The sequence below is a fragment of the Bos mutus genome, chromosome 26 (genome assembly GCF_027580195.1).
Source record: "Bos mutus isolate GX-2022 chromosome 26, NWIPB_WYAK_1.1, whole genome shotgun sequence".
Lineage (NCBI taxonomy): Eukaryota > Metazoa > Chordata > Mammalia > Artiodactyla > Bovidae > Bos > Bos mutus.
Genome location: NC_091642.1, coordinates 33352062 through 33378568, shown reverse-complemented (window position 1 = coordinate 33378568; position 26507 = coordinate 33352062). Strand labels below are relative to the sequence as shown.

At 49.0% G+C, this 26507-nt stretch overlaps 2 protein-coding genes and 1 long non-coding RNA gene across 24 annotated transcripts in view; 2 read left to right on the top strand and 1 right to left on the bottom strand.

Annotated features, from left to right (window-relative positions):
- Positions 1-15551, top strand: part of LCOR (ligand dependent nuclear receptor corepressor) — a 133877-nt gene extending 118326 nt beyond the window's left edge. For all 20 annotated transcript variants that reach the window (XM_070363855.1, XM_070363847.1, XM_070363848.1 and 17 more), the window contains one exon: positions 644-15551. In XM_070363855.1, coding sequence (XP_070219956.1) covers positions 711-4970 — 4260 coding nt within the window. In that variant the 5' untranslated portion in view covers positions 644-710 and the 3' untranslated portion in view covers positions 4971-15551. The remainder of the gene's footprint in view (positions 1-643) is intronic.
- Positions 15552-17627: 2076 nt separating this feature from the next.
- On the top strand, positions 17628-22904 carry LOC138985812 (uncharacterized). Of its 3 annotated transcripts, XR_011462773.1 has the most exons (4): positions 17628-18790; positions 19100-19244; positions 20169-20324; positions 21396-22904. It is a non-coding gene; the product is annotated as an uncharacterized lncRNA (long non-coding RNA). The 3 variants fall into 3 exon arrangements; XR_011462771.1 differs by lacking the exon at positions 20169-20324; XR_011462772.1 differs by lacking the exon at positions 21396-22904 and having other exon boundaries at positions 20169-21283.
- Positions 21293-26507, bottom strand: part of SLIT1 (slit guidance ligand 1) — a 172196-nt gene continuing 166981 nt past the window's right edge. The window contains exons 33-37 of the mRNA XM_070363611.1: positions 25258-25388; positions 24612-24766; positions 23259-23547; positions 22491-22702; positions 21293-21535 (exon numbers count right to left, since the gene is read on the bottom strand). Coding sequence (XP_070219712.1) covers positions 21297-21535; positions 22491-22702; positions 23259-23547; positions 24612-24766; positions 25258-25388 — 1026 coding nt within the window. The 3' untranslated portion in view covers positions 21293-21296. The remainder of the gene's footprint in view (positions 21536-22490; positions 22703-23258; positions 23548-24611; positions 24767-25257; positions 25389-26507) is intronic.

The following is a 26507-nucleotide window of genomic DNA, read 5'->3' as shown; positions in this document are numbered from 1 at the left end:
ATGTACATTTCTGGTCTCTGAGTTATTTTCACTGAAGCATGTTTAATGTGATTGGCTAACAATAATGGTAACTGGTATTTGTATAAACTTTGTAGGTTTTCTTTTGCAACTGTCTTAAGTGGTCGATGGGGCAGGTGCTCTACTAAGATCTAAAATGGTTCAGCGTTTTGGCCAAAGTCACACAACTGGTAACGGGTAGACTGCTGTCCAGTGTCTCCCAGACTGTGTCCTATAACACGTAGTAACAGCAGTTAGTAGCACTAGGTGGACCTGGACACCAGGTACCTCCTGGGGAGTCCTTCAGCAGGGACCTCCTGACTTCCCCGTGAGCTGCAAAGTCTGCAGCTTGCAGGAGGAGTTTGTTAAGTCCTCGTGTATATCTCATTGAGTCTGAGAGTTGAAAATGATTTTGTAGTCACTTACCCAAGGGTGTCACAGGTGTCTCCCCTGCTCTAAAGGAAGAGAGGAGCTTATGTTTTCATTGAGTAGATGCTCCTACACTATTGAATAAAAAGCATATGGGCCCTGAGAAGCAGTTTTGAACAGAGAATAAAACATAAGTAACATTGATGAATTTCATAATGTAAAAATGGCTCTTTGGAGAATGATCATACTGATTTCTTCTTTCTCTTTGTCTGTCTAGTGAGAACTCAGCAGAGGCAATAGCAGTACATTCTAATCATCAGTCGAAGTCCCCACTGGAGAAGTTTATGGTCAAATTGTGCACACATCATCAGAAGCAGTTCATTCGTGTTCTGAACGATCTGTACACTGAGTCTCAGCCCAGCTCTGAGGACCTGCAGTCTTCTGATTCTGGAGCCATGGACGCTTCCACCTGCGATGCTGGCTGTGCCCAGCTAGGCACCAGACATGCAGAAAAGGATGCTCTGTGTCTCAACATGAAGTCTTCTACTTCTGTAGACTTGTCCATAGACTCTGGAGGCTCTCATAGCCCTCCACATTTGACAGAGCAGGCCCTAAAGGAGCCTCTGCCTGAGACAAATTCTGTAGATGGACGAGAGAAGACTCTGACTATTGTCCAAAAAGATTCCTCTGAACTTCCAACCACTAAACCTAATTCAATGGATAATTCCACTCTGGGATACCTCACTGCACCGAATTCTTCCTCATTAAACTTCCACCGCATCTCTAAGAACCTGGAGGGGCAGACCACTGAACAGGAGCAAGACACAGATGTGAAAATATGTGAAGATGGTAAAGACCATGTGCAGAGCGCAGCTTTAGTAGAAAATCTAATTGCAGTAAAAGCGGCAGCTGAAAATAATGAGGAGAGCAACAGCTGTATTGTTTCTCAAAGAAATTCATTCAAAGCTTTATCAGAAGAGGCTTGGGACTCAGGGTTTATGGGGAATTCACCTAGAACTGCTGACAAAGAGAATGCTTTACAGTGTAGCTCAAAAACACCTTTACGCCAGGACTTAGAGGCATGTGAACAAGATTCAAGGCCAAAGCAAGAGAACCATCTTCACTCCCTAGGAAGAAATAAAATGGGTTACCATTTACAGCCCAGTGATAAGAGCCAGTTTGATCATTCCAAAGATGGTTGGTTAGCCCCCAGCCCCATGCCACCTGTACACAAAGCATCAAATGGACACTCACGAACCAAGATGATACCCACCTCCATTAAGACAGCTCGGAAAAGTAAAAGAGCATCAGGGTTGAGGATAAATGATTATGATAACCAGTGTGATGTCGTTTATATCAGCCAGCCAATAACAGAATGCCACTTTGAGAATCAAAGATCGATATTATCTTCTCGGAAAACAGCCAGGAAGAGTACTCGAGGATACTTTTTCAATGGCGATTGTTGTGAGCTGCCAACCGTTCGCACGCTGGCCAAGAATTTACACTCCCAAGAAAAAGCAAGCTGCTCAACTGTGGCATCAGAGGCAGTGGTCACTCCCAAGCAGACCCTTGTCACGTCAGCACCTCAACCTACAGTAGAAGTAGAGCATCCCAGAGAAGACAAGCCTGAAGAACCTAGTAAAGAAACAACCCCTCTCACGGAAGGAGACAGAGATGCATCACCTGAAAAGGAATCTCAAGAGCCAGAGGTTTGCCTCGTGACGAATAATGCAAACCCAAGTGGCTCCCCCACATCAAAAGAAACAGCAGCCTCCAGCCCAGTGTGGCCCCTCCTTGCTCATCTTCCTGAAGAGGACCCACCAGAAGGCAGCTCCATGGTCTCAGCTCCCACAGGAAGTGAGATGTCTTCCCCTGAACGAGACCAGCAGCCAGCTGAAGTGCTGAGTACAGAGGAGATGAGTGTACCCCGAGACTGTCCCCTACTTCCCTCCGCAGACAGCATTTCTGAGGGAGGCAGTGACGATGTTGCCCCCAGACCTGTTTCCCCTCCTGAAACAGCAGAGAGAGAGGAAAGCCCTCTGTGTTCAGAAAGTCAAAGTGCCTCCGCGGGCTTGGATCCTCCCATGAGCCCAGGAAAGGCCGAGGAAGAGCCAAGTGTCGCTACTGAGGCTGAGACCGAAGACGCTCAAGAGCTAGATACCGACCCACTCTCAAAGGAAAGCAGCACTTTGACAAATGAAAACCCCAGTGAGATTGAGGAAAGTGAGGCAGCAGGTGGTACAGAAAAACTAGAGGGAGAGGACGGTGATGTAAAACATCCTTCAGAGAAAGATGCATGCGATCAAAACACCGAGTCACCTGAAGAAAATCTGGACAAGAAGAAAAAAGGTAGAAAATTCCCGGAGGCCTCTGATAGGTGTCTGCGAAGTCAACTTGCAGATTCTTCCTCTGCCGAGAGGTGCCTAAAAAATCAAAGTTCAGATTCTTCCTCTCCTAGTGCTGATGTCAAGGTTTCTAAAAGTTCTGGTACAAAACGCTCTAAAAAAGAAGGGTACCCTGTTGGGACAATACCCGAGAGCTTCCCTACTGAAGGCTGCCATACAAAAGCTCTAGAAGACACTGAAAACCCAGTTGTCAACGAAAAGACCCCTGAGAAAGACGCTGAGCAGGAGGTTGAAGTGGGTGGGGTGATCACCAGGCAGACTTTGAAAAACATGCTGGTGAAAGAAGTCAAGGGGGAAGAAGGAAGTATTTTCCCCAGCAGTGATCCCTTAGCCACAGTTGGCCAGACCCTGCCTGGAGAGAAACTGGAAATCTATGTTCAGTCTAAATTAGGTGAGAACAGTACTCAAGAGCCCTCTGAAAGCATTCCTTGTACTTTCCCAGAACAATCACAGGGGAAGCCAGGACCTGTTCCTGCAAAGGAGACGGAGGAGGCCGTGAATGAAACAGACAGTGCCGACAGCCAGCATAAAGATGGCGATAGTGATGACGTGCCGTCTAGCACGCTGGGATCATCAAGTAGTGGAAATGACGACACTGCAGTGCCCCCAAAATGGGCCCCACGGCTTACAAGACTGACCTCCTCCACCTACAACCTAAGACACACTCATTCTTTGGACTCTTTGGATACTATAAAAGTGACTTCCGAAAAGGAAGCAGCACAAGGAAGCCCAATCCCAAAGGAAAATGCAGCTTCCGAGAGTGGAGATCCCGTAGATGAGGGTGATGTGGACACCGTGATGGACGAGCAGCCCAAGTTTGTGGAATGGTGTGCTGAGGAGGAGAACCAAGAGCTCATTGCCAACTTCAACGCCCAGTACATGAAAGTTCAGAAGGGCTGGATCCAGCTGGAGAAAGAAGCCCAGCCAACGCCAAGGGCAAGGAACAAGTCTGATAAGCTGAAGGAGATTTGGAAAAGCAAGAAAAGGTCACGGAAATGTCGGGGTTCACTGGAGGTTCAGAAGTTTTCTCCTGTTCAGATGCTGTTTATGACAAACTTTAAATTGTCTAATGTTTGTAAGTGGTTCTTAGAGACAACTGAAACCCGGTCTCTCGTCATTGTGAAGAAGGTCAATACTCGTCTTCCAGGTGACATCCCACCCGTCAAGCACCCTCTTCAGAAGTACCCTCCTTCCAGCCTGTACCCCAGTTCACTACAGGCCGAACGCTTGAAAAAACACTTGAAGAAATTTCCCGGAGCTACTCCTGCCAAGAACAATTGGAAAACACAGAAGCTCTGGGCTAAATTTCGAGAGAATCCCGACCAGGTGGAGCCAGAGGATGGCAGTGACGTGAGCCTCAGCTCCAGTCCTGAAGAGAGTGTAGAGGAGGCCAAGGAAGGTAGAAGCAGCCATCCTCCCACCAGCTCACCGACCCCAGCCAGTACCCGCATCCTTAGGAAGTACTCCAACATTCGAGGAAAGCTCAGAGCCCAGCAGCGTTTGATCAGGAACGAGAAACTCGAAAGCCCAGTTGGTCCGGCTGTGGAAAGCAAACAGAGTTGCAAGAGTGTGTGCATCAACCCTCTGATGTCCCCCAAGCTCGCCCTGCAAGTCGGTGCAGATGGGTTTCCCATTAAACCCAAGAGCCCCGATGCAACGAAGGCAAGGAAAGGGAAGCAGGTGCCTGAGGTCTTGCCAAAAGCCGAGGTTCAGAATAAACGCAGGAGGACAGAAGGCGGCAGCACTCAGGACAGGAAGGACAAAGGGCCTGCGGTGAGGGCCAGCAGAGAAAGGCATGTTGATGGGTCCACCAGAATCTCCGCTGCCAAGAAGCCAGCCGCAAGGGACAGAAGCAGCCAGCTGCCCAAAAAGACATCTTCAAAAGAGAATAAAGTGAAGATCCCTAAAAAATCACCTGGGAAGAGCTGCCCGCCCTCCAGGAAAGAAAAAGAGAATGCAAACAAAAGACCTACCCAGTCCTCTGCCTCGGATCCCGTGACAAAATCTGCAAAGCAAAAAGGGGCAGGTGAGTCCTCTTCCAGGCCACAGAAAACCACAAATAGAAAGCAGAGCAGTGGAAAGACTCGGGCCAGACCCTCAACAAAAACCCCAGAGAACAGTGCGGCCCAGAGAAAGCGAAAGCGGAAGGCAAAGCTGGACTCTTCGCACAGCAAACGAAGGCGGTTGGATGCAAAGTGATTCGCAGGGCAGGAGCCAGAGCTAAAACTGTTCTATTAGAAGCAACCTTTATTTTGCATTAACTAAATCTGCTTTTATAAGCTTATCAAGCCTTTCAAATCTGCAGTTAATGGAGAACACCACAATTTAAGATGTCAGAAAGTGCGTCTCAGATGGAGAAGGGAACTTGCAGAGTCTTTCTCTGAGGCTGAGTAAGGGAAGTTATATATTATATTCTGGTTGTTCCTTGGGTTTTAAACTTGGAACCAAGCAGTTTTAGTTTTTAAAAGTACAGTGCCTTATTTATCCTTTTTGTTTTTAAATTTACAAAAGCTAAAAAGCTGATCTATGTGATTAAAGGCTTGTATTTTATACTTGACGCACAAGCACTTGTACTGTAGCCAAGAAGACCACCATCACGCACATAAACGTAGCTTTTCAGCAGCCACCCTGCAGTGTCAGTACACGAACAGATGCTCCTCTTTGCAAACCCCCGCAGTGAGCTTCCCTCTGTCTTGTTTGTCTAAACGATATTTGAAAGCTGAACCAAATCACTTTTACAGTATGTGGAGAATGCAGAGGGAATTTATAATTATTATAAAAGATTAACACTTCTGTTACCCCTTTTTAAAAATTCGTATTCGTTGTTGGTCACTCATCTCTGATGTTTTGTCATTTGAGGGAATATATTCTAAATTCTGTGCCCATGGGACAAAAGGTTGTCACAAGGTGTTAATATTGATATATGAGGTCTGAAAATTACTCACATCCCCCAAACTGTTTGCATTACTGATTCTTCCCATCCTTTTCATTTTTGATCTTGCACGCTTGCTAGCACACTAATGAGGTTTTCATCCTACTTTGGGAGAAAAAAAAAAAAAAGCTAATGTCTTTTTGCTGTAATTTGACAATTGGGATAAGAGTGACCGTTCTAAGTATTTTTCTTGTCTTGAGTACTTCTGTATTCAAAGAAAGCCAAAATGTTGTTTTCAGTAATAGGAAAGTTTAAAAGAGTGTGTGTGTGTTTGGGGGTATTTGCATGTGGTTGTAAAGCCACAAATGTCTCCCATTCCCCCAGTTAAATTCTTCTCCATGCAGTGTGATAGGCTCTTCATGAGCTGAGTAATTAGCATAGGCCAGATGGCTTAAATGTAGCCTAGGGTCTCTATGAGCATCCCCCAAATTACTATGGCACCAGACTCAGAATTATAAAAAGGTCAGAGCAGCCTTTCAGTTGGAGAAAGTAGCACCAACATCTCATTGTGTGCCCACACACACCCCAGTACCCGGAGCTGATGCTCAACTGGTATTCCAGTGTGAAATGTACATGTTTAGAGTAGATGCCCTTTCTGATGGATTAACATCATACTAGTAGTTAATGCTTATAGAATCACAATGGCCTCTATCACGTCGGGCTCTGTTCCATGGCTCAGAAGCGAGAGCTGCAATATTTGTGACTGATGTTGTTTGAGACCTGAAATGAGTGTACTGGCTTTACCTTGGTGCCTATAGCATCGCTCCATTATAACACAGTGTGTACTCGGCGTCTCCATTGGGCCGCTCTGCCAATAAGTCTTGGTCGCTAAAGCTTCAGCCAGCTTCTCTGACATGCTCTGTCCCCAAAATAGGCTCGTATGGACAGCTGCTATTCCGTCCTTTTTATTAAAAGATTTTCCATCCCTATTGCTTGAAATCTGTTTGGATAAACCCAGATGTACCTGTTTTCATGCATTAGTTCATTCAGATCATGATAAAACAAGTTTTCTACCCATTCTGTTAAAGTTTTGCTGTATATAATGAAAACTTCTGGGATAGGATTAGGAAGCAGTGTTTGATTCATGGGAAACTGAGCATGGTGTTGATTTTTGCAGATAGTGAAGCTTACTATCTTCAAAGAAGCCTTCCGCGCCCCGCCCCCCCCCCCGCCCGCCCAGTATCTCCTCTATCCCATGAGTCTTTTTTTCTTTTTTGTATCTTTGACCTTGGCCATTCCAGAGCTACCTATATTAATGAAACTGCTGAGTGTGTGTGTGTTGGCAACCTTCCTCAGCATTAAGTTGCACAGAAGCATTAACGTGTTTTAAGTAGGTTCATTTAATCTATGTAAGTGGTTTTAAAGTTTTTTAGAAAATCTTTTCATAGAGCCGTCACTGGATATTGTTTTTGTGGTGACTTTAACAGTGGAGGTTTGCCCACATCAGGTGTGCTGACCCCTGTACGTACGTTCAGGGTGCCCCGTAGCTGCATACAGACTACCTTGTAAGGGTGCGTGGGTTAGGTTAGGGAGAGATGCCAGGCTGGAGGTAGGTGGCACTTTTCCAGTTGCAGGTTATAATCCATTCCATTCCTTTTCTTATTTCTTCTTCATTTTTAAAAGCTTATCACTTCAAGATCATAGCCTTCTCTCCCATTCTAGACAGCATTGGAGAAAAGATATCAATGTGCATCTATTTATTTTATATACCTACCAATGCAATGGCTCATCTTTAAAATCAACTTACACTTTATAACAGACTACATTTAAATAGACTGGGATTCTACATAAGTAAGACACTTAAAAGTTTAGAATTATATTTGTTGAATCTCACTTTTGCTGATTCAGTTAACTTTACTAATAGAAGAAAGGAAAAAAGTAGACTTGAGGTCCAACTCTGGAAGGCCCATTTACACTTGCAGCAGATGCTGGCAAGCCTGTCTCTCAGACATTTCCAAGCCTAGACTTGGTTCTGACTCAAGACTCCCCTTGATCTCCCCTCCTTGCCAGACCTCCTTCCTGTAGCCATCGTCCCAGTGTGGCTTGCACCGGATGCAAAGGCAGTCTGTCCCACCTTCTGGATTCCAAATTTAAAAGGAATTCAGCTCCTGGGCCTGTACTCAGAGAAGTGACTTTTGGAGCTGACGTTGATGATCAGAGAACATCAGTATTCGCTGTGAGCTTCTGGGGGAGCTGGAAGACGCCTGGAAAGCAGTCACTAAAGCTCCACCATAGCTCCCCAGAGCTGGCCCTCTTTAGGAGGCCCTTTTCCATCTCCCATTTTCTACCCTCTGAGGCTCCCCGAGTTTGGAGGAACCACCTGGAATCTGTGCCCTTGGTCAGGGTCCAGAACCTCACCCCTGGCACTGGCGCAGACATGTTAACGGTCTTGTAGCACAGCAGGAAGGCCATGGACCTTTGTTCTGCTTGTGAGGCTACGTATAGACAAATGTTAGTCACGTCTATTAACCTGAAGTTGCTAGTCCCTTGGCTCCCTTTGGTAGGCCAGTTCTGTTGTATCTGCATTTCATTAAAGACTTCTACACAAGCCTTATTTTAAAAATAATCTTGGGCCATGGGTTTCATGCCTCCTTGTTCCTGTGTAGTATAGATGGAAGAGGTGTAGTTGGTCATCACTTCATAAACGTGGTTCTTCTAATGGGGTCCTCTGTGCGTCATGAGACTGGGCAGGTAAATTCCTCACAGTTCAGATAGGTCATCAGTAAACATCACTTCATGACAGTCATTTTGAAGTTTGGACTCTTCTCCCTTGGGATGAATTCTGTAGTGAAGACTGGAGCTGTCACTGTCATTTGTGGGCAGCGTGCCTGTTGAGCAGTGGGCCTAAGAGCCAAGAAGGAAAGGCCAACGTGCCACGTGAGGCAAGCTGGAGATGCTGTAGTGTCACCATCGGTGAGTCTGGTATCTGGTCACTTTCCCTGGGACAGAACTGGAATTTCCCCAGGTGCTGGCAAAGGGTACCCCAGCCGCCTGCTCCTTATGGTTTCAGGTCAGCCCATGCAGGCTCTCATTTGGCCTATAGATGATCCTTCACTGCTCTGCAAACTGTGGGCTGGTCATGCTTTTGTAAGTAAAAGTGTATTGGAACACAGCCCTACCCATTCATTTAGGTATTATCAATGGCTGTATATATTTACAGCAGAGTTGAGTGTCTGTAGCAGAGACCACATGGACCACAAAGCCTAAAATAGTTACTCCTTGGATCTTTGAGAAAAAGTTTGTTGACCCATGCTTGAGAGAAGAATCTTTTTTCAGGGGGCGGGAGGGGAGGGGAACTTCGCTGGTTTATCTTCTCCTTTCTCCTGCCTCTTCTTTCTGTCCTCTTCTCCTTCCTCCTTATCTTACCTCAATTTTGTTCCTTTTATATCTTTATTTTTTTTCTTGCTACGAAAGAGACATGTTGCCACTGCACATCAAGTACCATCTCCTGAAACCTGAACTGCCTTAGCCTCACATCCTGTTAGAATCTCCCATCACCTTTAGCCTCTAGAGTCAGAATCCGTGAGCAAATAGGAATTGGAGTTGTAAAAGCATGTGGCCTGGGCCTCTCCTTTCATTCCGCTTTTTATCATAGACTTGACTCTGGCTTCACTTCTTGTTTATTACTAATCAAGTAAGCCAAGATTTTCTTTCTTTCAAAGTTAGTTCAGACTTCGTTAGGTGGATGTTCAGTTTTCTGAACCTTACGTTTAGGTATGAAAAGCCTTTTCACAAAGGGAAAAAAAAAGTCCAATCACAAACCCAAATTGTTGTTTATTATAGTTCTGGCCAGCTTCTAGGAAAATGTATTGACGTTGATATTTTTTTCAGTCACACACTCTTCTTTCAAAATAACTATATTAAAAGCAAGCCAACAACTGAAAAACAGAAGCTTGAAGTGCTTTAGAAAGAATAATAGAAAATTGGAGCATATTATAACCTGAATGTGACTGAGAAGTTATGGATGATATCTTTAGGTTAAATCCAGTTAACTTCCAAGGAGTTGTCTTCTCCCTCCCCAAAACTCAAGGATCCGTTTCTCTGCTTTTTATCAAAATGAAGGATTGATAAAATTTTGTCAGTGGCTCTGAAACAATGACTGTTTCGTATGTTTTGAAACAGATAATTATCATTTGAATTGTTTACTATGAGTTTTTATCTTCTTATGGCTTGATATCCACTGAAATACTGAAATTTTTCCAAGTATGAAGTCATGTCTGTGTCAGGCATCCACAAGGCAGTCCTCACATCCCAGCATTGTGTACTTTGCCCCAGGCTTGCTCCCAAGTCCTTTTCAGGGAAAAAAGAACAAAAAGATTACTGTAGTTAAAACTAGCAGGATTTTGGGAAGCCTGTTGAGACAGCCTTTGATATAGCTCATCCCTTGAAACATGAGAGCCAACTGCTGTCATCTACAGTGCATGGGCTGGAAGACAAAAAGGTCTGACCTCCTTCCCTTAAAGATGTTAAGTCATGCGGAGGCAAAACCCCAGAGCCCTCTGATGCTGCTCCCAGCTCAGGCCTCGCCATGCTGTACTGAGGACCCAGGGAATCACCTGGGGCACTTCGCAGGCATCCTTGCTCATGCTTTTTTGCCTCTGGTTTGAGCTAAAGCTGGCTCTTCCTTGCAATGCCTTCCCTTTGATCCTTTTCCCAGAGCCCCGGTGGTTTATGTCAGTGCTCAGAGGGGCCGGCAAGCTCGGTGACAGAGGCTCTTTCACCTGCGTGGGACCATTCCATTTAACACGAAGTGCTCTGTAGGCAAGCCACATGGAAGTAGCTTTTTTCTCATTAAAAAGCTACTCATTTTTGGCTCATTAAAAAAGATCCAACTTGCCCATGGTTGTATAATCCGCCAGAGATTGGAGGAATGCATTAAACAAGGTATAATGGGTTATGTTTTAAAGAAAAAGAGACCCATTTTTTTGTGTGGGTTGTAATGGGTTATGTTTTAAAGAAAAAAAGACCCATTTTTAGACCCACTACAAGTGGTCCACATAGCCTAAAATATAAACTACTTAATACCTGACCCTTTGCAGAAAAGGTTTACGGATCCTTGCCCAACCCTTGCAGTGCGTCATTCAGGATCAAATTGTGTGGTCAGTTAGGCACAAATACATGTTTTTCATGGCGTCCAGCACTGCAGCATTCCTTTCCTTTTAGATTTTACCGTTCCTGGCCCGTTGATCTTAGCACGCAGCTGCTATCCCACATTATTCCTAAATAATGTTCGTGTATTAAAGAACACATCTCCCTTTGTGGATTGAATATTTGTTGAATTGTGGACATTCAATCTGATCTACCAGAATACCAAGTTTAAAGTGAAAAGTACAAAGTCTTAAACTAAAAGTACTACGATTGTCCTCATGTTTATGAGTTAAGGTGAACTTGACTCTCATGGAACGACATTCCTCGACAGCAGTGCTCAGCACACACGGATTTACTTATGAACTCCAGAGCCTAGAACACACCCCTCCCCGCAGGTACGGGGCGTGCTGGTTCCACCCCAGAAACCATACAGTGCATTTGTGTACAGTATGTTGGCGAGTTCATCACTTCCCAAGCTTCGGTCGTCACTTGTGGACATACATGGCTGGTCTTTGCCTGTTTGAACCTCATTCCAGATTCCCCATTCTCAACTATCTTAAAAATACCAGCATGTCAATGGCACCTTGTCAGCACACCAGCAGCTTTAGACCGAAGTTCAGGGCTCTCCAGCCCGGCCAGCGAAACCCACTCCTGCCTGGTCAGGCCTAGCTCACCTCATTTTAAGGCCCCACCTTTGGCATCTTGCCTCTTCCCTCTCCTTCTGCCCCCAGCCCTCTTCCAGGAGGCACCTTCTCTAGGAAGCCACCTACCTTTCGAGTGCTTCGCTGAACATGTGTATGTCATATTAGAAGCATTTCATGACTATTTTTCTTCTCATGTTTAGCCATTGGGTCCAAATGCTATTCAGCTTATCAACTTTCTCACTCAAGTTGTTTTCTGTAATCTACACTTCATGTCATCTTATAGCAAACGCTGTAGAATCTGGGAGCTAGTTTGTGGAAGAGATGCTGTACAAACTAGATTTGCATAATTTTGTATATTTATACTACAGGTAGGGATGAGTTAGAGCCCTATAGCTTAAGGTTGTTAGTTTCACCAGTGATTTCTTCATTCTTAGCTCTAGGAGAGTGTGTGACTGATTTCAAATACATATATATAATACATATTTATACACACCACTGTGAAATTTATTTCACTGTGTAAATAGTGGTATTTTCCTGTTCAAATGCTTCTATAGAAAGTATTTATTTTAACAAACAAAAACTGTCAAAAGGGCTTTCCAAAAAAGTGTTCTTTCTAGAAAACCCATCCTCCCCAGCTCCCTTGCTCAGCCACTGAACCCCCAAACTACATCATGAAGGCAAAAGGGTGAAACCTTGAAGCCCTCACTGTATTGGGGCAGACACAACTGCATGGGGAACCTGAGCACATTCCCCACTGTCACCCCATCCCAGAACATAGTGGGTCTCCCACGATGGGGTCAGCTGTGCCAGCCGTGGCATCGGGACTTGTCTCAAGCCACCCACTCCTTATATACGGAGTTGGCCCATTCTACTGTACATTTCAACAGCCTGTGCAGGGAGACGAACCTTCGTTGTAACCCCAAGGAAATCCAAACCTATGCCTGTGGGATATGGAGAGACCACTGGTTGCCTAAAGAAAGCATTAAGATGTATTTTAGTCTTTGTCACCTTCAGGAAAGACACCTGTTCCCACTCTCTTAAACCAGGGGAGCTAAGCTTGTTTCCTCCCGCACCTTGACAGCGCTGAGCACCTTAGCTCACAGCCGTCGCCGCCTCCTCCCCCACCCCCTATCTGTCTCACAAGCCTCCGCACAGATGTGGGTCAGCCCCACCTATAACCGATGGTACAGGATGAGGCCGTCTGCTCTAAGATGTATGCAGCGTTACTTCTCAGGAGTCCTGATCTGCAATTCAGTCCCCGTAGATGTAACAGAACCGATGCTTTCCCATCGTGTTCCTCTTCCCTGTGCCCCATTCCTGGGCACCCCTGTCTGAGCCACAATTCTCTTTCTGTCCAGCTGGCTGGCTGGCCTGAGAACTGTAGCTCCATGCCTGCAGAGAGCTTGGGACTGGACACACAGGGATTCGTGTCATCCATTTGAACCATAATTTGCCTATTTCCTTATGGCCTCCCTTTGTCTTTTCTAAACAAATGAGGAAGACACTTGAACAGTAATGCTGGAGAATGTTTTTTCTAAGATACTGTTTGTAAGCAAATCTGATTTTAAGATGAAATGTGAATGGGTAACTAGGTGCCAGGGAATTTAGCACTGAACTAGACAGTTGAATCTTTTTTAACCTTTGCAGGAAAAAGTAAACTTTGCTCTCATCTAAATGTTCACAAGAAATAATGTTGTAAATAGTTTTTTAAAAGATATTTATTACATGTGCTGTATACAGATTCATGTTCTGAGTGATGTTGGTTTGCATTGTAGTATTGTAGAAGAATATATTTTGAGCAGTGGACTTCCTTTCATAACACAGTACACACGTGGAGAAAGAACGAAAATGAGCAGGTTGAGAGCTGTTTGGGGCGTTTGATCTGTAATGTGACATCAAATCCAAGCTTTAATTGCCCCCTCTTCTCATCTGGTTATGGTATATATTATATATATATATACACACATGTATGTACGATAAACTGGTCAGTGGTCAGTCCCCAGAGCAGATTTCCAGGTGTTCTTTCTGATGTGTTGCCCGTAAGCAATAAGACTCTAGGTAATAACATTTATTCCGGGCTCTGCGTTAGCCCTTGTCTCAGAGGATAGGGTGGGGGGGTAGAACAGCTCTTGCTAAGACCTCTTGCCTTTGCTGGAGAGGTTGCTGTACTTGAATTTTTGCTTCTGTTTGTCTGCACGCTCCTTCACATTATACACTGCTAGCAATGGATGAGAAATCTGCCAGGACCAGACACCTCAAAAATTGGACGTAGAGACTGAAAAATTACCAATTTTACGTGAATTTTTAGGGTTTACAGAATCTAGTTGAGGCAAAGCTCGTTTGGTTATAGCATAAATGTAAGAACTTTTTGCATTAAAAATGTAAATGGTCAATACAAAGTCCCTTGACTGTATATCTGACCTACCTTTAAGAGCTAGCCCATTTCCTATATTCCTCTGTGCCTGGGTTTGAGATGTCCAAAGCCCCAGTGCATGTCTGGGGTTAAACCCATTTAGGTTCATGCAAAGAGGGCAGTTGCTCCTCCAAGTATCCCAGCGTGTCCAGTCCAACAGGTTTCTAAGCTGTTTAGCAACCTCTCCTTGTGACCGTCCTGAACTTTATGAAAAATACCCCACACCCAGATAACCATGAATAGAATAATGTAGTTTTTTAGGCTTTTTGGAATATGTCTTCTCTTTTGTATTTATGATGGTGTTTGGAATTTTTCACTAGTGTTTTTTTAGATCAAAGTGGGTGCATTAGGATAAAACTTTCCATTGCTGCGCCTGAAAGCAAGCAAGAGGAAAGAAATGGACCTATGTGTGTCATTGGGAAGGTGACTACTTCTTGTGGTGGGGGGAGGGGGGAGGGAGCATGGTAGATTATGTGGGGGTAAAATAGAATTCCGGCCTGAGGCTCCCCGAGTCTTATTACCTTGTAATAAATAATCCCTTTATTAGCCTCACTTAATCTCAATAGAAGCCTGCTGTTTACCCTCAGGGAACAAGTAGTTTTCAAAATTGAGCTCCTCCAAGGTCATTGGCCAATGCCTGCGTGCAGGCACGGGTCGTCTTTGTGAACTCATGGCATTATTTTCCCATATGCATTACGATAGTATGAAATTCAACCCCAACCTGTATGAAAAGCACAGCCCAGGGTCCTCCTTTCAGGCTAGAGTTAATGCCTTTGCGAGGCCAGAGCGTCTTAGGAGGCCCATGCAATTTAACTGAAGCTCAGGTGCCGTGTTGGGTTTTTTTTCTTTTTAGGCCACAACCTTCAGAATGAGTTTAGGGCAGGGCTGCTGATCCAGCTGTGGATCCAGGGAGCTCTCAGATGAATCTCTGCCGTTCCTGTAAAGGTCTTTCTGGTTCTTCCCAGTGTTGTCCTTGCCGAGGTCAGTCTCGTAGCTGTCCAGGTGTGCTGTCTCGTGAGTTGTAGCCAGCGATCCAGATGCCCAAGGACAGTCTCCAGAGGGCCTCGCTCCTTCCCGGTACCATGTGTGTGCTCCTGACCTGTGTGAAGATGGTCTTGTCAAAAGTAGTGACATGAGAAATCCTGCAAATGGTAACCCGGTGATCAGCATGTTTCCCTTGGGCCTGGATTTCCACTATGTTAGTGAGTGTAGGAAAATACTGTGTCTGTTATGGATGAAAATTCAATGTATGCTGTGAATTTGTTGGTTTGAAACATTGAAAATTTTTCATTAGACAATGTTTACATACCTCACCTGAAGAACCTTTGAGAGTGTATATATGAAATTTAAAATATATTAAGTTGCTTTAAAAACAATATGTATAGCTATAAAAGTTGGAGTTATTTTAACTTTGAATATGTACCAAGTCTCAAATATTGAAATCTTGTGGACTCTGTGCTTCTGTGTTCTGCTTTCCTTTTAGACTGTGTAGGAAACTGTGTTCTTGTTACTGGTAAAGGGGCCCTCAGTGAAATCCAAGCTTGGAAGAATTTCCTAGGTTGTTTCAGATTTTCTTGTTTGGTTTTGAGGGATGGGGTATGGAGCTGGAGGCTGTGTGGGAGGGATTTCTCTAACATTGACATCTATTCCATGAGCTTTTCCTAGGCGCTTATTTTATTGCAGTGTATTAAACTTCTTTGATATTAAAATGTGTTTGTGTAGTTCCTGGAGAGGGTGCAGAACACACGGAAACCCAGTGTTCAACTCGTAGTCTGTGGCAAATTTGTTAAGTTGCCAGAGGGAACTGAAAAGCAATACTTCCTGGGACATCTTTCATGGTCCAGTGGTTAAGACTTCTGCTTTCCAATGCAGGGAGTGCAGATTTGATCCCTGGTCGGGAAGCTGAGATCCCACATGCCTCACAAGCAAGAAACCAAAACATAGAGTAGAAACAATATTGTAACAAATTCAATAAAGACTATAAAAATGATCCACATTAAGAAAATCTTTAAACAAACAACTCCAGAATACTTAATATGACTTTGGCCTGATATTGGGCCACCGATATTGGGACTTAAATCTGTTTGCTAGATCTGTGGCCATTTTGTGAGTTTTGCCCAACTTCAAGGAATAGGAAACCCAATGAAGGGCCCTTGGGAATTCCCACGGCAGAACTGGGAAGGCACTAGTGGTTCATCTTGAGGTCCAGGGAGCACCTGACCTCGTTGCTGAATCTAAGGGGTGAAGTACACAGCATCCCAGTTCCCTAGCCCATGCTGGGTTGTGGCAGAAAGGTGGCAGGAAATCCTTCCATCTACTCGCCTCATGACCTGTTCCATTATGTTCTTTCAACTCTCCTGCGTGCATGCTAAGTTGCTTCAGTCTTGTCCATCCCTGTGCGACCCTATGAACCATGGCCTGCCAGGTTCCTCTGTCCGTGGGATTCTCCAGGCAAGAACACTGGAGTGGGTTGTGATGCCATCCTGCAGGGGATCTTCCCAACCCAGAGACTGAACCCACATCTCTTACCATCTCCTGCATTGGTAGGTGGGTTATTTACCACTAGGGCCACCTGGGAAGTCCTTCAACTCTCCTGGAGATGGGCATATTGATGGATCCAGTAGGCCAGTGATTCATGGAATCAACCATGATTTTATTAACAGGTTCATCTGACAGTGGCCATTGACATGCAGAACCCAGCAGAAATAATCCGGCAGCTGGCAGTCAGCCTGGAGACTTACCTTGTTCAAGATTAGAACTTTCTGTTGTTAAAATAGTTCTCTTTTCCTCCAGTATTCATCCTGTGGTAGAAGAACTGAAGTCTGACCTGAGAGGTGCAGACTGGCTTGGGATAAGGGGTCATCTCTAACTCTGAGGGCTCAGGACATAGGGAGATTCATTATCACCAACAGCAGGGAAACTCAGCAACTCTGGGGCTTCCCTAGTGGCTCAGTTGGTAAAGAATCTGCCTGCAATGCAGGAGACCCAGGTTCAGTCCCTGGGTTGGGAAGATCCCCTGGAGAAGGGAATGGCAACCCACTCCAGTATTCTTGCCCGGTGAATTCCATGGACAGAGGAGCCTGGTGGGCTACTGTCCATGGGGTTGCAAAGAGTCAGACTTGAAAGCCTGGGCATTCCTTTGACTGCCTCCACGCTCCAACCAAGCACTATTGTGCCCATTCCTCTAGCTGGGCTGTGAAATCTGCCACTGGAACTCAGAGGTTGTGGACTGGTGACTGACAGTTGTGTTTTACTTAGCCCAGTGTTTAAAAAACAACATCTAAAAACTTAGTGTTTACATAAAAGTTGATTCCTGGCTTCTCTTTTTTAAAAAAAGATCATGAAGACATGACAATGAGCGCATGGTAGGATCCGCTGAAGCTGGGTAGCTTGGAAAGCGTGCCTTTCAGGTCATTACAATCTCCGTCAGTTACCGTTTGCCCCTTGCTCTTTATAGGAGGGAACCAGGTCCCTGTCCTGCTGCTGTAGCAGAAGTGGCAGTACAGTTGATGGGCCGGGGGCTCAGGTAACCTGCCGGCCTCTCCAAACTCTGGAGCTGGCAATGCTATTTGAACACACTTTATCCCCTGAACCTGGTTCATTTCCTTCGAAATCCTTGATTACTTTGAAGGTACTGCAGCTACCATCACCACCCACTTCCAGGGTGACAGTGTGCTGTTTCTGTGTGCCTTATATGAACATCACCATGAATAGGAGATTGGTTTATGCATCAGGGGAGGGCCAGCCGGAGGGAGGGAGGGGCCCTGGACAAGGGAGGGGCCTTGTCCAGCCTGACTGCCTGACTCTGCAGGCCCAGTTGGCAGGGCCTATCTTCCCCTAGACACGCAGGTCACACATCCTACATAGTGCAATTCTGTGGTCTGAAATCATAGTAGAACCACTGTGGAAGAACATTTGCCTCCTTTATCCACCGATGCCTAAGAACCACTGTTCTGGCGCCTGGCAGGTCAGCCTTATGGGACAGTTTGAGAGGTCACACTGCTCGAATCTGTTGCCCTGATGCTCTGAAACCTTCAGAGCCAGGTTAAATATGGGTGTGACTCAGTACACAATCTTAACAGAATGTGGGTGTGACACTTGAAGAGAAGATAGGATGGATAGTGTCCCCAGATTCACGCGTGCTGTGTCGTGTTGGGCCCTGTTCTCCAGGGAGCTGTGACCAAGCCACCCCCCAGACCTCCCCTTCCTTCTTCATGACAGACCTTCTCTGCCACTTCAGGCAGACCAGAGTTACAAGGGCAGATGCCCCACGTGTGCTGCCTCTGGGCTCCATCCCTCCATTGTGGCTGGTGGGTGGGCAGCCCAGAAACTCTTGCCTGTGTGAGAGTGTGTGTCAGCAGCCCCGGCCTCACCCGTGATGCAGAAAAAGACATCAACAAGGCAGAACCCGTGTGAATCCATGTCATGTTCACATGAAGACAACAGACAATATCCAACATGTTCTAAAACAGCTTCTCAGGAAAGGGCAGGTGGCTCCCCATGGGCTTGTTCTAAACCAGTCTCCTTAAAAGAGTGATCAAAACAAGACTACAGAAACACCCCCCACCCCAAAACAGAACATCACAACTACATAGCATCTGAGAATCAAAACAAGACACTGGATGTTGACTTTAACATATAAAAATACTGTAACAAAATGAAATACAAATATATATTAGAATCTGTTAAGTATTCTGTATAAAGAGATACTTTCATGGTTAGGCTAACGGCAGGCAAAGAGGAGATAAAGTCCAGCCTTTTCCGTTTCTGACACCTGCAGGGGGAGCCCAGGCCACTGCCGCCTACATCACTGACCAAAAGCAGCAACACCCATGGGACTGGTCCTGCTTGTGTCTCTTCAGTGGAATCAGCCGATGGCAACATCAGAGTGAATTGGAGATCTTTACCAAAAGGGTGACAAGGCTTGGAAACAATTTCTCAGGTGATTTCGCAGGAGCTTTCTCCCAGGACTCAGTGGGCCCAAATGCAAATAGGCAAGATGCGTGGTGGTCCAGCTTCTTAGCAACTTTTGAGTTGGTGGTTCAGTTGATAAAAAGTTGATCCTGGGGCACACAGGTCTCTTGGGCCCCCTTGCTGTACTCACTCTGTGATGGATCCCAATCTTCCAGCTCAACAGAGGGTGAGAGTGGAGCTGGGCTGGGGTGTGGGGTGTGGTGGAGGGTTGGATGGGGACAGTGGCCAGCTCACAGAGTGCTCCCTAACACTCCATCCTCTGCTCTCCCAACCCCAGGACTGCAGGACTCCTGGCAGCCAGCACCTATCTGCAGATGTCCTTTCTACCTTCTGCAGAGTGAAGAGGTCCTGCCTGTCAGTGCCCCTCAAGCCCAGGGAGTGGCTTCTGCAAGTCAGCAGGCAATGGTGGTGGCTAGGGGAAGGTATGTGTCTCAGGGTTGGTGGGTTCCAAGGAAAGGGGCAAGTTAGCTACTCTTGAGCTTTCATGCTGACCCAGCCTGGTGCTGGCTGCTGTCCAGGGTCCCACAGTGGCGCAGAAAGTCTAGGTAAGACAGGGATACTATGCAATCTTAGGAGAGGCCCAGGCTGCTGCCTATGGGTGTGAAGGGCACTGTGGCCTTGTTCAGCATTTCGAGAAAATAGAGCCTGGCCCCTTTTGAGGGGCAGATCCAGCCATGAGGACACCTCCCCAGGTAGGCAGTGTGGGCAGGGTTCTTTTCCCATTGCAGGGCTCCCAGGACACAAACTCACTGGCCTGAGTCCCAGGGGAGTGGAATGTGCCAAGTTCAGTCAGTTGTAGGAGGCCCTGGAATACCCAATATCAAGGACTTTGCCCACTGCCCATGGGCACAAGGTCCACCTCAACACAACCCCCTAACCCTGCATTCTGTTTGCAGATAGAAGGAGCCAGGAAAGGGACATGCTCCCCCTCCTTGCCCATCAGGGGCCCCCAGGGGCACACGCTCTTGGAGAGACACTGGGATGGGAGAGCATGACCTATCCTCCTTCCAGCCAGCTTGCTGTTGAGGTGAAAAGACCATCTTTCCTCATCTTCATTATGCACGGAAGAGAAACATTTGTAGTCACACGGCCATTTATTCGATGGCTCTTCAGATACTGAGTCCTTCCGTGCAAACACCTAGAGTGAGCAGCTCTGGCCGGGGCCGGGGTCTGTGGGTTGGAGCCCTCACTCTGCTCAGCTCTCTTCCCAGGCATCCTGGTCACTCCTATGAGGCTCAGTTCACGTCCGTCTGTGAGGGCAGAACACCCACGGTCCCCAGCCCCGGGTAGGCACATAAATACTTGGCTGATGTGATTAATGAAAATAGATCTTCCAACTCCTCCAGTTTCTCTCCTGGAGCCACAGTGGAAGGGTCTACCTTGTCGCTCAGTCATCCCACCTTCCCATCAGCTGAGCAGACTGAGGCCCATGGGGAAGAAGTTTGCCTGGAGTGACAGAGCCCACAGAGGTTTCCTGATGTCTGAGCCACTGCTCCCAACAGGTCAGCAGCACAAGGAGCTCTGAGCCCAGTTTACACGGGAGGAGACCTCTCCCTGGACCTGCAGCCTGGCCCAATACCCCTATGCCCCCAGGGACCCCTGCCAAGGGCTAGCCAGCAGCTGGTGGCTGGGGAAGCCCAGGACCAATGCCTCCTTGGTGGCTAATGTCTGGAGGTGGTGATGTTTATTCAGCTGGAACCAAGAACCCCTCTGTCCTCTTTGGTGGGGTCCCCACCCTAAGCAATCCCAGCGGTCATTTTCCTCCACACGAGCACCCTCCTTGAAATTGTTAAGTCATTCCATAACTTTAGGATTCAGAGGTCTGGTCCTAAGATCTACCGCCACCCCCAGGCCCGTTCCCAAGCAAGCTGTGGCTTCCATTCAGCCCCGGGGGGCAGGGGTTGGTCCCATCCTGGCCAGCAGGAGGGCGCTCTTCCCCTCCGCACCCCGGCCTACCACCGGTAGACGCGCAGCAAAAGCTAAGAGCTAGGCCGGCTGCCCCAGGGGAGGTTGGGAGTACTTCAGGGTTATCTGCAGTGGGCAAGAGGGCTTCTGGGGCCTGCCCGGGCCACAGGCGAGAGGGGACGTCTGGTTTGGGAAGGGGCAGTCCCTTCCTGAGACCCAGGAAGCAGGCAAAGAGGAGGTGTCACCATTCTGCACTTCTTGGCCTGACCTCACGCACACATTCATTCAACAAATATTTATTAAGCGCCTATTTGTGCAAGGCACTTCCGGAGAGGGCGGACTGAAGCCCCGGCCACGCCCACCCGCCCCGCCCCGCCCCGCCCTGCCCTGCCAGTTGCGGCGCCCTCTGCTTTAGAAAGGTGGTTCTGGCCCGACCCGCCACCAGAAGGCGGGGTGCCTAGGCGTCTCCGTGGTGATGGCCAGCACCCCGGCCCAGATACAGGCCACTCAGTCTCTGCTGCGGCCGCGCCCCCTCTCCCGCCCTCTCCCCTCCCCGTGCACTCCAGGCGCTACGCGCAGAGGGCACAGCCACACTTGGTGGGCTTCTCCACCTCCTCGGCAAAAGAGGTCCCGTCGCTGCACTCAAAGGTGAACTTCCTCCGCTTCAGCCGCAGGCCCTGGCAGCAGCCCTGGCCCGGACATGAGCCCCGGCACTCTACCCACGACAGCGGGCGCGTGGTCCGGCAGATGGCATAGCCCCTCTGGACCTGGTGAAAGTCCCGGACAGGGTCCCCCCGGCATTCGGACTCTGGATGGGACAGACACCAAGAGAAAGCCTCAGGGCACACCCGAGGGCCGGCTCTGCCCTGGGGAGGCAGAAGGAAGATGAGGAGGAAAAACGAGCAGGAGTTGGGGACAGCATCCTTGGACACAGCCCTCCAGCTCTCAGACCCCACCTCCATCCCCACATCCTCCCTGCCCGGCATGCACATGCACATGCCTCCTCCTGGGCCCACAGTGAGGTCAGCGGAAAGGAAGAATATTCTAGCTGCCAAGAGCCTCCGGGACAGATTGGGCTGCGCCAGTAAGGTGGGCTCAAGAAGGGGCTAGAAGCCTGGGAGGCAATGATGTCAGAGACGGAATTGGAGCCAGAGGGTCTGGCATAGAGGACCTAAAGGGGCCTGAGTTCTGGATTTCTCAGGCTCCTCCCTACCCACTTCAGTGGAAGCCCCTTGGCCATCTTGGTCATGTGGGCCAGAAAGGCCTGGGAAGGAGTCCCCAACTCTCAGACCTCCTGCTGCTCTCTAGGTCCCAAGGTGATGGGCTAAGATGCTATTACCCTGGTGGTCTCTTCGGTAAGGAGAGACCCCAGCCAGAAGGGGCACCGAACCCAGATAAAGGGGCTGCAATGCAAGCTGGGCCAGGGAGAGATAGAGCATTGGTCTGGGAGTAGGGCTCAGAGCCCAGAAGGTTGGGGGCAAAGATGCTATTACCCTGATGGTCTCTTCGGTAAGGAGAGACCCCAGCCAGAAGGGGCACTGAGCCCAGATAAAGGGGCTGCAACGCAAGTTGGGCCAGGGAGAGATAGAGCACTCGTCTGGGAGTGGGGCTCAGAGCCCAGAAGGTTGGGGGCACTACTGCCCACAAGGAGGGGAGAGGGGCACAGAGGGGCCACTGAGGTTGGGAAAAAGAAAAGTCAAGTCGCTAAAGCCAGCTGTGGGGAGGGACCCTGGAGAGGGCATGTCAGGAGGGGGGCCCCTGACCTTGCTCACACAGCTCGCCCGAAAAGCCGGGGTCACACACACAGTGTGTCCCCTTGGTGGCTGAGGCCTGGCAGTGGCCATGCAGGCACCGCAGGCCCTCACAGGGGTCTGCAGGTGCCCCGGCCTGGTTGCACAGGGCCCCCGAGTACCCATCCTGGCACTGGCAGCTGTAGGAAAGAGCATCCAGAGGCACGCACTTCCCGTGGACACACCTAGGGGGACAGAGAAGAGGCGCTGTGAGGATAGGCCGCAGCCAGTCCAAGCCCGCCCCAGGGGAGCCCTCCCCACGCCCCACCAGCCCTGCAGCCCTGGGCTTCATGGGATGTTATTCTGTTCCCAAAACTGAAACAAAGGGAGCAAAATATCCTTCTGTGTTTGTCCCTAGGGTCCTTTGCCTGTTAATAAAAACTGAAAACCAAGAAATATTAATAAAACCCTGTGTTAGGCTACATGTTCCAATCTGGGGGTTTAAATGTATAGTCCTTCCTTACCATGGGGGCTTCCCTGGTGGCTCAGACAGTAAAGAATCTGCCTGCAATGCAGGAGACCTGGGTTCGATCCCTGGGGTCAGGAAGATCCCCTGGAGAAGGGAATGGCAACCCACTCCAGTGTTCTTGCCTGGAGAATTCCATGGACAGAGGAGCCTGGTGGGCCCCAGTCCATGGGGTCGCAAAGAGTCGGACACAAGTGAGTAACTAACACTTCCTCACCATGGGGAAGTGGAACTTTCGGGGGAGGGAAGGGAACCCACAGGTGGGTAGGGCTCACTTGTGGCCATGGCAGGGGCCGTCGGCTGGCTGGTCACAGTGCAGGCCCCCCCAGCCGGCCTCGCAGTGGCACACGGGCCCCGGGGTGGCATTGGGCTGACAGATGCCGTGCAGGCAGTAGAGTTTCCGGCAGGGCTCGCAGCCTGGCACCACGCCTGGCTTCATCCGTGTCTTGGTGAAGTCCTGCAACTCATTGTTGATGTACAGGTTTCGGATGCAGCCATGGAAGCTGGTGCCATTCAGGATCTGCCACAGGCGGAAGGCAGCCGAATTCACATCCACCGGCATCCCTGGGATGGAGGGGAGGGGTCAGAGCTGGGCCGCGCTGGGCTCAGACCATGCCCAGCACCCCACCCTGAGGTCTGCTAGGCATCTCTACAGTGTTCCCTAGTGCCCTCAGCATCTGTCCCCCAGTCTCTGCAACCCAGAGCCAATGTTTCTTTTGCCACCTTAGAGGGGCCAGACTCCCTTCCCAGGAGAAATGGAAAAGCTCTTTTCCTTATGATCAGCTGACAAGAGATGCTCTGGGTGCCTGAGCCTGGCCACCCTCATCCAAGGCTCCTGCCCAGAAGCTCAGCGTTTACCTCCCAGCAGCGAAGGACTTGGGCCTCGAACTCATGTGTACAGCACTTTGTCACCCACTTTCGTGGTCATCACTGCACAGCAACCCTCTGACTTCAAAGCTGCTGAAACCCCTTTGATTTCCACGCTCAGTGAAATTGCACCACTAGTAAACAGCAGAGCTGGGATTAGCATCCAAGACCCCATCCCTCATACCTGTCCAGAGTCTCAGCAAGGCCCTGCACAGCACTGAGATGGCCCCGCTGCAGCTAGAAACCTGTCTCGTCTAGACCTAGAAACGTTCTCAGGTGCTGGGTGGGGTCATCTACCCGCGAAGCCTGTAAGCCCCTTTGGGAGGTCCCCAGCTGATGCAAGGAGTCTACGCGTGGAACTCCCAAGGGCCCTGAGAATGGACCCTGAATGACCAACAAGCCCCCTTCTGGCCTAAAAGCAAGAGGAAAGGTGGCTGCCATGCAAAAGGTGGCTGGGAAAGGCCAAGCCCCCTCCCAGGCCAGGCTTCAGGTCCAACCCACACTTCCATCCTTCTGGTCAGTCTGGGTGGGCAGCGAGCAGAGTGGGCTCCAGGCAAGGAGGACAATCCACCTGCAGCTTGGCCATTCACTAGGATCTCCCCACCCCCACTGCCACCTTGGAATGTCCTCCACAGGACAGTCCTGATCCTGGCAAGCCTCAGGCCAGAGGGCAAGAGAGGCCCCACCTGGAATAACCACCACACAATGGGGAGGCCCAGGGAAGGCCGGCTGCAGCTCCAGCCAGGCCTGCAGGTCCTCACCTCCCACATAGAGGGGGGCGTCGCTGTTCAGGGTGTAGTGTTTGCCGAAGTTGTCCATGGTCATGGGGCTGCCGCCATCGATGGAGAGATTAACCATCTGGTCAAAGGTGACCAGCTCAACTGTGTGGAACTGCCCATCGTTGATCGTCTCAGTGCTGGAAGAAGATGAGGTGTCCCCACCCAACGGAATGGCCTTCAGTTTGACCCATCCCTCCCCAGTCACTTCCCTAGAAAGGCCACTGGTCCAGCACCTGCTTCCCAAGAAACCAAATCTCTGAGAGGAAGGACTGTGGAAACTCAGTGGCCTCTGACCTGGTCCCTCATGTTCCCCTTCGGGGGACTCTCTTGGGAAAGCTGAGGAGTTTGGGGCAGGGGTTTCCAATTAATCAGCCTTCCCTCCCCACTATGGAGCCCCCGGTGAGGTGGTGGTGAGATGGGGAAGCTTGGGACCACAGCTCAGGCCCCAGATCCTCAGACCCAGTGTGGGACTGGACCCAGTGGTTTGAATGCCATTTCCACTTGAGCAGCCCAGATCTCTGGGGATCCTGATAAGCACCTGCTCTTGGCCCAGAAGACCTCTCTGTGGCAGCAACACCCCCGCCTCCCCAGCCCTTGAGGGCAGCTGGTGGGCAGGAGGAAGCACTACCTGTAGATGGCGGAGCTGGGGTAGCTGCCCGGGTCATAACTGACACGCACGTGGCCCTGGTAGAGCTCCACCGCAATGTGGTCGTTGTCCCCATTGTACAGCAGGATTCCATTGTCTTCTGCCGTGGAGACCTATGGCAATGGCACTTTCTCTCCCACCCCACCCCACACAGCAGCAGCACAGGCTGGCGGGTGGGGCAGAAGGAGGACCCACCATTAAAAGAGAAATGCGGGCGGAACTGTCCTCCCCTGCCTGAGTGACATAGCCTTCAGCGGGTGCTGACCCAGGCTGGGGTCCTCTCTCCCACTCCCCGTTCCCCCAACCCCACTAGAACCCCATCCACTGCCAGTCGGCCATGGCCAGGCAGGGGAGGACAGATGGGCCAGCTGAGGCCTGGAAACTCTGCGCTGGGGGTATATAAGAGCTTGGGACCACCTGCCCAGAGAGAACAGTTAGGGTATCCTGTTCTGTGTGCCTCAGGAAGCTGCCTTGGGACCCGGATGGAACCTATAGAAAGGACAAATTCAGAAAGACTCTCAAATAGCTAGAACAACCGTGGAAGCAAGCACTCATCACTGGAGCCATGCAAGCAAAAGCTGGAGTTGTGCCTTGGGAGAGAGATTCTGCTGTGATGATGCTGTAGGAGCCACGATGGATTTTTCCTGCTCTGTCCCTCTTCTTGGAAAGATGCTGTCCCCCTGGTTTGTAGAGCTGACACATGGGCCAGTCTGGTCCAATCATAGTACCCTGTCCCCGCTGGACTCAGTGATTGGTCCAGGGATGGGCAAGTAGCCTGAGACAGGCCAATCAGCGATCTTCCCTGAGGTTGCTGACTGTGGTCCAACTCGAGTTGGCAGAGGAGAGCCAGCAGTGGGACAGCAGGCTAAACCAAGCCTCTCCAAGGATGTGCCCGAGGCAATGGCTGGGCCGGGTTTCCATGAGCTTTATTTTGTTGAGCAGTTAAGTTAGCTGTGGTCTTGCTAGTGGACGATGCGAGTGGACAGGATTTTGCAGAGGAGATCATGGGATGGAGAGCAGAGTGAGCATGTTTGAGAGGCTAAAAGGTTATGAGAAAAAGGAAAGCGAAGAGGACAAATGAAAGAGAGAAGAAAGACATGGAGGTTGGGATGTGTGTGTATGTTTAGTCGCTCAGTCGTGTCCAACTCTGCGACACCATGGACTGTAGCATGGCAGTAGGGACAGGGAATGGAATCTGGGGGAAAGAGATGACTAAAGAGGGCTTTAATTTT